Below are 11,383 nucleotides of genomic sequence, written 5' to 3'. Positions count from 1 at the left end.
AATGTATTATACAATCATTAACATTATACAAACATATGAATTAAACACAAAGTTGAAAAGTACATTAAAAGTTTTAATTTCGCATCTACAGATGAAGTGGAAAAGATCTTGATCTTGTTGTTGAATTTATTGCAGATTTAATATTTTTTTAGTGATGCAGTAAACCACAAATACAGCCCTGTCGACGTATTTGGAAATTCAGCCTGAGAAGTACATCATCCTCAATTGTACTGGACATATTCCTGATTAGATAACAAGTGTCATATGGTGCTGTGTTTTATATATATATATACACACACAAATAACAATATATACTATATAACTCATAAGAGTTGCTCTTTAAATGTATTAATAAATATAAAAGAAAAAACAGATGCACAAAAAAATGAAAAAATCTCACAAGAGCTTCATTCTGAAAGTTTATAAATTACTGTGTCCAATATAATTCAGCAAAATGAAACATTCCTACAGACAGCATCTGCTTCAGTGATGCTTCCTGTTTGTTGTTAGTTTGGGCGTAAAAGCTAGCGAAACAAATCAGGTTAAACAATAAAACACTTTTATGAATAAAATATACATATTGACTGTTTGTTCTTGCATCTCAAACAATTGTACACACAGACTTTTAAAATCGAAATCCATTTCTTTTCCTCAGTCTTAAAAGTCTGTCAACAAAAATATACTTGGCCAACATGCTTAAAAAATCTCTGCATTTCTCTTTTGTTTTAAGTAAATATAATAAAAATATAATAATGATAATAAAAAGAAGCTAATGCAGCATTTAAGGTTTACATATGCATATTGTAGTGCAGTTAGCGTAACACTGTTTTCCTGAAAGGCATTTCTTTCTCATTTTACAGACATTTTATTTGCCCTTCAGATTAGTAAGGGACATTAAACGAGACCTTAAACTCGTATACAGTATATACAGATTGCGCACTTGCCCAAGCGTCTGATAATACAGAATATTTTAAATTAATTTTTAATTGCAGGTCAAAGCAAGTATGGTCCTATAACTACAGTGGACGTAGAAATATATTTTTGTGTGTAGGTCCAAATATTTTGATGTAGTTCATGGTAAAGCTTTAATATCTTGCATCCAGTGTACAGTGTCCTCCTTATCCTTCTTTAATCTACACCTACAGTAGAAGGTGTGTGTGTGAGTGTGTTTTAAGCCCAGTGCAGGCTGAAGCCCTTAGACAGCATTGCCGCCTCCAGATCGCTGTCCTCTTCTCTCTCCTTCAGTCTTTGCTCCTCCAGAAGGGCCACTAGGGCGTCTCTCTGCTCTACAACGTCCAGCATCTCACCCAGGATTCGCCGCTCCTCTGCCAGCTCCTCCTCGTTCTTTAGATGGTCTGAGAGAGAGAGAGAAAGAGAAAGAGAGGGAGAGAGAGCAAAATACACCTGATTTAATTCTGCACACTGGTGGGCATTGGGTGCATTAAAAGTGTTGGATGCATTAAGGAAATAAATGTTTGTAGCCTAAGAAACCTCCTGAGATTGTATAAAATTGCAAATATGGAGATTGACTAATGTGATCGGGTTCAAATACCATCGGTGTCATGATTTTTTTATATACTGTAGATTACAGATTTCAGCTGCAGTCACACATTTAGACAGTTTGCTGAAACACAAATACTTTCATATCAACAATGTGAAAGAAACAGCAATCAGAAACTGCAAATTATGACCCAAATAGTAACCAATCAATGAGGAAAAAAGAGAGGAGATGTCATTGGTAGAGTAGCTGACTCGCTGCAGTGGCTGAGCTGCATAACTGGAGGATTGACTGTGTGGTCATGGTTTTCCCAGTTTTAGCTTTTTTTTTTCATTGTGATAGGTTTAAGTTACAGGTTCAGACTGATAAATGAGGCCGATTGTGAGAAAATATTCATATAGCTGTCTGACGGCATCCACTGTAATGTTTCCATGGACATAACGTAAATGTGATGCAAACAAGAAACAAAGAAGGATGTCTAATGTTTCTCTGCAGTAGAGAGAATGGAAACAATTTAGTTCTTTATTCTGTTTATTCTGGCAAGTGACGACACGCTCGAGTGCCACTTTGTGAACACAGGTCAAAGCCACAAAGGGGGAATGGTAAGGACTGCACACCTGCAGGGTAAGCTCACCGTTGCAGTGACGTGTCGAGGATAAAAAAGAAGAATGACGAGTATAGAGAGAGAGAGAATCAGCACAGGCCATGTGTGTGTGTGCATACTGTACATGTAAAATAAACCAGAAATAAAAGATAAAGATTAAAGCGCCTCTTGAGTTGTTCAAATCCTGCCTCCACCTTCCTCATTCCCTACCCAAACCTGAGAAGTGTTACATTTCTATACGTGAGAATCAATTTATGGCTGTTATCCTCAAATGTTCTGCAGATCCGTCATATCTACATAGATGTAGATTGTTTTATTTTCAATTTCAAAGGAAAGATTTCCCAGTTCATTTAAACCTAGCTCATGCCTAGATGTTTTGACTGTAATTTGTCAAAAAATATAAATAAAATTATAACATGGCATTCTAAAACTTGAAATGTTCACAGACCTTATCTAAGATCTATATGTGTGTGTGTGTGTGTGTGTGTGTGTGTGTGTGTGTGTGTGTGTGTGTGTGTGTGTGTGTGTGTGTGTGTGTTACACTGACCGTCCACTGCCATGCGTTCCCTGAGCTCCTGCTGCAGATGACTCTGCCTGTCCTCTAGCTCCAGCTCTCGCGCACTGCATGCACACACACACACAAAGTTTGTGAAAAAGTTTTTAACTGCCTACAGCATTTTTCTTCACTAGTGCAATAAAATACACTCACAATATCATGAGCTCGGATTCATAGCGCACCAGTGCGTTCTTCTCCTGGACCAGTTTAAACCACTGGTGCATTAGGCTGGGGTCATCCTTCTTCCCCATTCCTAATGGGACAGCGAAAAAAAGGAGGGGTCAAAAATAATCCCAGGAGAGAGAAGAGCATGGGAAGGTCATGCTATGATACAGGATGGATGTCCTGCTAGAATGCAGAGAGGAAAAGGTGGCACAAATATTTCATACATTGAAATCAACACCTAAGAAGTATTTGTGTCACCAACCTACCGGCTTGTTATTGGGGGGTTTAATTCAGAGAAGCATGCAAGGAAGCATGTACACACACTCACACACACACACACACACATCACACACACATCATGTGTATATTAAACTAATTTGAATATCTTTCCCATTGTAGTGATTTGTAAAACCAGATCATTCTGTTGCCCCATGCACATGCAGTACAGCAAAGACCAAACAAAGAAGAAAGAAAAAAGGCAACAGAGTGAGAAGGAGATGAAAATGGAAGAGAGTAAGACGCACTTAGCTGGTGGAGCGGGGGCTCGTGGACTACGTAAAGGAAAAAGACCGTACAGACGTAAACAGAGTGGTCATGCTCCGTGCCTTTGGCTTTAGCTAAGCACAACAATCAACCAAGAAAAGAGGAAGAAAAGAAGTCTTTAGAAGAAGTAAAGAATAAACAGCCATAGTGGTTAAAATGCCTCCTTAAAGCTGCTGCTGTGCAGGATTTTTTTTTTTATTAAAATAAACAAACCTGTAATAAACTGCATACATATCATCATTGGTCCTCACAGTCCTTCCTTAGTGAGCTAACTAGTTCTGTTTTAGCTAACATGAGGTAATTAGAAAAAGCTGAGGCTGTAGATTACAGATAGGATTAGATAAAACAATACAATAATAACAATCTGATATGAAAATACTCAAAGTACACTGATCATGTCAGACATACACATACCAAAAGCAATCAGATGTAATAGTCTGCATTTTTCCGTACCACAGAGAGCTGTTCTACCCTCTCCAAATCCCCAAATCCTACATCCAGCAGCTTTAAATATGAATTGTATAAGAACTACAGGTGGTACCTGTGCCAGAGAGATTTGCCTAGAAGTTAAAAGGAGGAAGGGTTAGTTACCTTCTTGGGAACAACAAGGACAGAGGGAGATGGGTCTCCTACGGGGGGAACCAAGAAAGGGCTCAACTAGCGCCACAGCAAGACAGAAAAAAGAGAAAGACAGAAAAACAGACAGGAGGGAAGTTTCAGGGATATCAACAGGGGACACAGAGAAGATAAAGAGGAGAAATGGGTGAAGTGAATTGAAAATAATGAGATGGAAAGGGACTGAGACCCTGCTGACCGGACTGCTGAGGAACGCAGTGTGGAATCCAGATATGAAAATAAAGCCAAACCTTTTAAACTCCGAGGTCAGTTTGTAGAAAACCTATGCATAACTTTACAATCACAACAGCTATATGTGTAATAAAATCAATCTAGGCAAATTAGGTAAAGCAAAAAATAAAAATCCAGGCTTAAATGATTCTTTTGGACCAATCCTGTGACACAAGGTCCTACTTTTCATCAGTTCCCTACACAGTGTTTCCTACATACTGTTATTTCCTATCTAGTGTTTGACACTGAAGATAAAATTACAACTGTGGTGTCATTATATCCTGTCAAATACAACCTGTTACAAATGTAGAATTTTTTAAAAACAATTACAGCTTGGAAGGAAGTACTAGAGGTCTTCAGTGGCTCTGCGGAGTGAATGTAGCTAGTTCAGTTAGCTTGCTTTGCTCCTTTACCAAGAAAGCTATTACAAAACCAAACATTTAAAATAATTTACATGATTTAATGTATTTTATTTAAAATTTTCTATTTTGGCTAAAACTTAAAAACACTTCACAGGCAACACCCACTAGCAGCAACATTATTGCTTACTAATGTACATGTCCACAAGACACACAAGTGACATTAATGACTTGTTGCTTGCTAATGTGTAAAGAAGGTCGATAGTCTAAGAATAACAAAATGGTGATGGAATATGTCATCATATGTCAATATATAACACACACACACACACACACACACACACACACACACACACACACACACACACACACACACACACACACACACACATAGACACACACACAGATGCAAGTGATTTGACACCACTCCAACAACATACTTGTTAATGAAAGCTAGCAAAAGAGAATTGTTCTTTGTTAGCCATTTTAGATTAGCCATTCTTTGAAGGAGAAGTTACAAAGCTAAGATGATGTTAGGGAATGCAAACCCATAACAAGAATGAAGAAGATATGTATTTTGAAAATATATTGGCTCAAACAGTTTATTCAGCACAAAACATTTCTCTGGAAGAAGGAAATCATTTGGCTTGTTAGCAAAGTTAGCCTGCTTCTGATTAGCTTAAGCTACATACCACCCAGGTGTATGTCCAGAAGGTCTGAGATACTAGAGTCCTCCCAGTAGTCTACAACAAGGACATACTAGTGAGAAAACAACCATTTGAAGCTATTCCTGACATTAAATGTTGCAATAAATAGCAATGCTGACGTATGGTTTGGACATTAGATAAAAAGACTGGTTCATGTGTTCCACACTCACACACCCACATGTAAAATGCAGTAATATTATGAAGAGACTTATGACGATACCCGCTTCTCCTCTGAGAGCCTTCTCTACAGCGATGCCCTTCTCCTCCAACTGTCTCTGCTTCATTTCCACCTGCTCCAACTGTCGTTGGATTATCTATTAATGTTCACACACAAACACACACATACACACACAGATACACACACACATCAATCAATACAATGCTACACTGCAATTTAAAGTTATTGATCAGATTTCATTTTAATTATCACAGGAAAGTCTCAATGATGTACAAGTATGTTTTGTACAAAAGCCTTCAGGATCCTAAAGACCGGCATCTGAATGGTTCTCCACATTTCCATAGGTCCAGTTTGTGGCAAAACTTTTGAGTATTAAAAAGTAATAACCTGATATAATCACTGGATAATCACAGCAAATTTGATTGAAGACAACAACAATGTTAGTAAGTAAACAACATTTGAAAACATCTAGAAAATTATTGATATATAGTTTGTATATATAAGATATATTTTGTACACTCTTTTTGTACAATGTTCTGGCCACAATCTTCAGGATCTTCAGGTTGCAATCTAATTGACGCTACACATTTGATATACACATATATACATACATACATATATACATATACATTCAATCAGATTTAAAGTATATGCAAATATTGCAGGATGCTGATTGGCTTATTTCTATATAGATCATACTGTAGTTTCCTGCTCAAACTGTAAAAAGCTTCTTCATTTCAACAGAACAGATTTACGATCAGAATTTTGCCCATTCCATGGCAGTCTATCCTACCATTACCGTTAATAGACACATATTCATTTTTAGACTACCAAAAATCCTAACCACACACAGACCTGTGCACGATGCAGCCTTTTCAGCTCCTCCTGCTTGGCCTGCCTGCGTGCAGCTCTTTGTACTCTGCGGGTCAGCTTGGCATCCAGCTCGTCCTCGGTTCCTGCTTTCTGAAAGAGTGTGGAAGACAAGCTTATACTCGAGGGGTCAGGGAACATCACCCACACCCCTACCACCTCAGTGGAACATGATGATTTTGGGGTCACCACCTTGTTGGGCCTCTGTGACTTCTTGCTGTGCTTCTATTGGGTAACAGAATCAGAATCAAGAAGCAGGATGAATGCTATTTGCTTGAACAGCAGAAGAAAATGTGGACAGGCTGTGTAAAAGGGTATGTTGGCGCTACCTTAATGGCGTATGCTCTCTTGAATGCCAATGCGTGGGGCACATAAACAGACTTGGGAGAGAAAAGAGTGGAAACTTAATTAGATATACTAGAAACAAACAAACCTGCTCAGTACTCCCAACAGGCCAGCTCATAGCACTAGAAGCAATCTAACAACTAACTACAAAACACATTTAGGGGAATAATATGCCCTCCTACTCTAAGAAAGGGTTGATGAATAAAGGTTTTAACTTTGTAAGTGGAAAAGGTACCTAGATGAAGGTAGGTACAGTACCTAGATAAACCCTCAGTACAAGAAAAGGTATTTGAAGGGAACCTTGTTTGAAAGGTCAAACCGTTTCTTGTAGGATTCTACACAGAACCTTTAGGGATCAACCTTGAGACAAACAGAAGGCTGCTTGAGGATGTGACTTCCTAAAAGTGTACAGGCATTTACAGTATATTTCTAAAACAAAACACAAAAGTACTCATGACATGAAAAGTCTAGCATGTTCTGTAAAAACACCAACAATGTTGACATCGTGCTGTAACTGGTGTATTTTATATACCTCTTCTCGTTCCTCCACTCCACCCTCCACCTCTTCAATTCTCTCTTTCTGACCGTCTGACCTAATAAGATCAGACACCTCCTGACTCAGCTGAAAACACGGTCACAAGGCGGTTCAGACCCGGTGTTATAACATTCTCATATGTTTCTACCCTACTTCTAGAGACTGAATTTTGCAAAAGAAACCAAACAAATATAAGTGTATATTTGCAAGGCATCATTCCTGCTACAAGCAAAACCTTTAGGAAAGGAAGTCCAAAGCTGAGTTGAAGAATTAACTAAGAGACAGCAGAAAGAGTTTTGCTCTTACTGTACCTGCGCTCTCAGTGGAGATCTGTCCAGAACAACACTGCAGCACAGGTCTGTTTCTTCAGAGAAGCTCAGGTCCTTCATTGAGCTCAGGTCTGAGAAAGAAAAAATGTTCACTAATCTTTGTTCTTTTACTGTCATGTTTACTATAGTGAAAAACAAAATGACCTATGGTGACCTTTTTTTACCTGAAGTTCTGTGAAAACCAGGCATTCTTTTCCTGCTTTCCTGGCTGGTAGTGCCAGGCAACGTCCTGGAATGCCTTTCTAACTCTTTCCTCTTCTTCTCTTTCTTATAGCCAGAGAAGACACTCTTCCACAAGGATTTGTGTTTCCCCAGCTCCTGCTGTGTTTCCCCTGACAGGTTGGCACTTTTTCGGTTCTTCCTTGGTGAGAACAGAGAGGTCCGCTTCTTCAGATTTTCCTCCTCCAATGGCTTGATTTCTGCCCTCTGTTGCAAGGCCTCAGCACCACCCATTTGCAAGGGGACCTCTGAACGTGCCCTCCTTCCCTCTAGTGCACTCCTGTCCTTTATTTTTGGGAGGCTGGACATAGGAACTTCTGTATCACTGGCATGGTAGGGTATAGCAGGGCATGGATGCAATTTATCTGCATCTCCTGCATATAAGACCTCCACCTCGACAGGAGGTAGACTCTGAGCTCTATTCAGGTGAGATTTCAGCCTATCATGTTGTATGACCTCGGTCCGAAGAGGCACAGTGTGGGAACTCAACAAGATTTCCCTGTTTAGAGTTGGATCTGAACGGTTCAAGTCAAGCTCCTGCCTTGCAGTTAGTGGACTACTGGGAACAGGCAAAAATCTTAAATCTGGAGCTGAAACTCTTTTGGTTCCCATGGTGTTGGAAGAAGAGTTAGTGGTCAGGTCCCTTTCCTGTTCTGCTATCTGGCTCTCCAAAGTGATACTAAGCCTATGGACTGTTGAAGAATGGTCCACTATCCCTTCTAGTTCATTGCTTCTCTTCATTCCAGACACATTCTCAATCCTTGCTTCTGGAGGGTGTGTGTCGGCACATGATGATGTACCACCTTGAAAACGGGTATTTGGACTCTGTAGCTCATTCATAGAAGATGCCTTTGTGCCAGCACTTAGAGTTGGGGTACCTGAGGTTTGGTTGATTGAATCCCTCTTACAGGGAGTGTGTAAAGGCAAATTGGAATCAGTTGTTGTGTGTTTAGAGGTGTAAAATGTATCTCCAGTGCTCAAGGATGGGGTGTTTTGATCAGTGACGGTCACAAGCACTACTGATTGCCCCAAACTCTTCCTGATTTCTGCACTTTTCAGCCAGAATTCCTCAATAACCCCAGATCTCTTGGTTGGCAGGTCCTCTAGTGTAACAGGAGGGTTGAATGTGGCTATATGTGTGTGTACAGGTTCTCTGGTTGGTGAGTGTAGGGTATTTAATGTAAGCGAGGGAAGTTGCTCCATTGGCCCAGGGACACTTGATTCAGTCTCTCCGTCTGAAAGTTTTACCTCCAGCTCATCAGCGTGTTCCTTACCAGACTCTGGAAAAAATAAAAGCAAATTTGCTTAGATTTTGACAAACATTTTGCAAACATGGTATTTTATGGGCTCTAATAGAAAAAAAAACATCATAATGCCACATTGCAGCCAGAAAGCAGAATAGAAGGAAGAAAGGATGTGGTGAATTAAGGACAATTATCTACTACCCAGGTTTCCATATAAACTTCTATCGAATTAAATATATCAATTTCTAATAGTTTTTACATTTTGTGTGATAAATTTTTTTAACATTTTAAAAAACTATTTCCAGATGTTAACAGTAGGAAACTGGCCAGTATTATTCAGTTATCTGTAGATTCTACTTTTGGTAGAATCCGCTAGTAATGGGAACGTCAAGGAAGCCAAAAAAAAAAGAAAAAAGAAAAAAAAGAAAATCAGAATTTCAGATGCCCATGAAATTCTTAGTAGCAAATTTCCAATATTACTAAACAAAAAACAATGAATAAAGAAAGGAACTGTGCTGGATTATCAGGCAACTCATACCACAAGATGCAATATTTGCAAATGAATGATCATGCGTCGCATCGCCAACTGCTAAGTGAAATCCATGAAAAACAGAACTGAAATGAAAGCAGGTGGTCCATCATCATCAGCAATGCTACCTTTTATCCCACTTGCCTCCTCTTCCTTTAGCCATACCCCTAAATGTAACTCCGTTTCCCAGGGGCAGTATTCACCCTCTTTTCATACACACACATACACACACAAAACTGTATGAGAAAGACACATCCACTTATACACAGCCGTCACTGAAGACGCAAGCAAGGAACACGTGAAAATTCAACTGTCAAAATTTCACACACAAACATGAAAACACCACAGTCTTAAAAAGAGACAGAAATTAGATACAGTACTGGAGCTGCAGAGTAAAAACAGCAGAAAAAATAATTGGTGTCCCCCTGCACACTCCCCAGGACTTGTACGTTACAAGAACCAGAAAGCGGGCAGGAAAAATCACTACTGACCCTTCACACACTGGACACAACCTCTTTCAGCTCCTCCATTCTGGCAGGCGCTACAGAGCTTTGTTTACCAAAACTGCCAGACACAGGAACAGTTTCTTTCCCAAGGCCCTTTATCACCCTGATTAACAACTCACCATAATTATATTCCCTGCTTCACAGCATACAGTAAGTACGGCATTATCAGAACTGTCAGTCATCACATCATCGTTACATATTACACACACTACTGCTGCTGTATATTGCACAAAAGCATAATATTGCACAATACTGTTATTTGCACTACCTTGTACTTCTCACACTTTACTGTATGTACATAACTGATCAGTCATATATTCTGTATTCATATTTAATACTCATACTGTATTACATCGTCTGTATTGTCTTGTATAGTCTGTATTATCTTGTCTTGTATAGTATAGTGTTATTTATGTCTGTACCTTGGAGAGTCACAAACAGCTGGAACCAAATTCCTTGTGTATGTCAACACATTTGGGGAATAAACTTGATACAGATTCTGATGAAATGTTAGTTAAAGGATCTACAAAACCTATCATCAGAAAACTCCATACTTTTTTTACACATTGTTATAGTGTTATAGTTAAAAATGTGTTGTTATGATAATCAGCTTCTGGGTGAACTCCAAATCGTGTTATTGTTGATTAATTTTCCTATAATAGCATGCCCTATGTTTATTACCTTCTTATGAAAATGTCTTATATTTATGATGCACTTATAAAGCTTTAACAATGCATTATAAGTATGATTAAGGGATGGTTTCCTCCCTTTGGTATGTTTTCCTCCTCCTGAAGCAAGATTAAACTCGGACTTGGTTAAAACAGGTTTTAAAAAAGCACAAGACCTCCTACCATCACTAGACTCGCCTCCATCCTCTTCTTCTTCAGAAACCTCTTCTTGTTCTTCTCCCTCAATCTCATGCTTTTCTCTCTCCTTTTTGTTTCTTTGCTCCATCCCACTGGCTAACTCTGTCTCTCCATCTGCTCTGGCCTGTGGCTCCACCCCTCTCCTCAAAGGCTCCTCCCCTTCTTCCTCCAGCTCTGACTCTGAACTACTGCCAAGAGAAAATGAGAAAACATTGCAAATGCCTGGGAAATGATAATAAGGCCAAGTTTTGGATGTGAATTTATGTAAGATAGAGCTCTAATGTGTTTCAAGTGTGTGTGTGTGTGTGTGTGTGTGTGTGTGTGTGTGTGTGTTTTGTGTGTGTGAGTTTGTGTGTGTGTGTGAGTTTGTGTGTGTGTGTTTTCTGTGTGTGTGTTTGTGTGTGTGTGTGTGTGTGTGTGTGTGTGTGTTTTGTGTGTGTGTGTGTGTGTGTGTGTGTGTGTGTGTATGTGTGTGTTTGAGAGC

At 39.2% G+C, this 11,383-nt stretch overlaps 1 protein-coding gene across 22 annotated transcripts in view; it reads right to left on the bottom strand.

The window, feature by feature from the left end:
* Window positions 1–52: 52 nt before the first annotated feature.
* Window positions 53–11,383, bottom strand: part of mical3b (microtubule associated monooxygenase, calponin and LIM domain containing 3b) — a 41,898-nt gene continuing 30,567 nt past the window's right edge. For 7 of the 22 annotated variants that reach the window (XM_047804181.1, XM_047804188.1, XM_047804186.1 and 4 more), the window contains 14 exons: window positions 10,885–11,087; window positions 9,656–9,733; window positions 7,700–9,034; window positions 7,518–7,606; window positions 7,204–7,293; window positions 6,656–6,706; window positions 6,519–6,551; window positions 6,312–6,419; window positions 5,499–5,592; window positions 3,958–4,023; window positions 3,348–3,440; window positions 2,812–2,911; window positions 2,650–2,723; window positions 53–1,355 (listed from right to left, as the gene is read on the bottom strand). In XM_047804181.1, coding sequence (XP_047660137.1) covers window positions 1,171–1,355; window positions 2,650–2,723; window positions 2,812–2,911; window positions 3,348–3,440; window positions 3,958–4,023; window positions 5,499–5,592; window positions 6,312–6,419; window positions 6,519–6,551; window positions 6,656–6,706; window positions 7,204–7,293; window positions 7,518–7,606; window positions 7,700–9,034; window positions 9,656–9,733; window positions 10,885–11,087 — 2,599 coding nt within the window. In that variant the 3' untranslated portion in view covers window positions 53–1,170. Of the gene's footprint in view, window positions 1,356–2,649; window positions 2,724–2,811; window positions 2,912–3,347; window positions 3,441–3,579; window positions 4,024–5,263; window positions 5,315–5,498; window positions 5,593–6,311; window positions 6,552–6,655; window positions 6,707–7,203; window positions 7,294–7,517; window positions 7,607–7,699; window positions 9,035–9,655; window positions 9,734–10,884; window positions 11,088–11,383 lie in introns of those variants that run through there. The other 15 variants (XM_047804194.1, XM_047804199.1, XM_047804200.1 and 12 more) reach the window with 11 other exon arrangements.

Source organism: Tachysurus fulvidraco, chromosome 19, assembly GCF_022655615.1.
Source record: "Tachysurus fulvidraco isolate hzauxx_2018 chromosome 19, HZAU_PFXX_2.0, whole genome shotgun sequence".
NCBI lineage: Eukaryota > Metazoa > Chordata > Actinopteri > Siluriformes > Bagridae > Tachysurus > Tachysurus fulvidraco.
The sequence above is the reverse complement of the archived record's forward strand: the minus strand, read 5'-3'. Positions and strand labels throughout refer to the sequence as shown.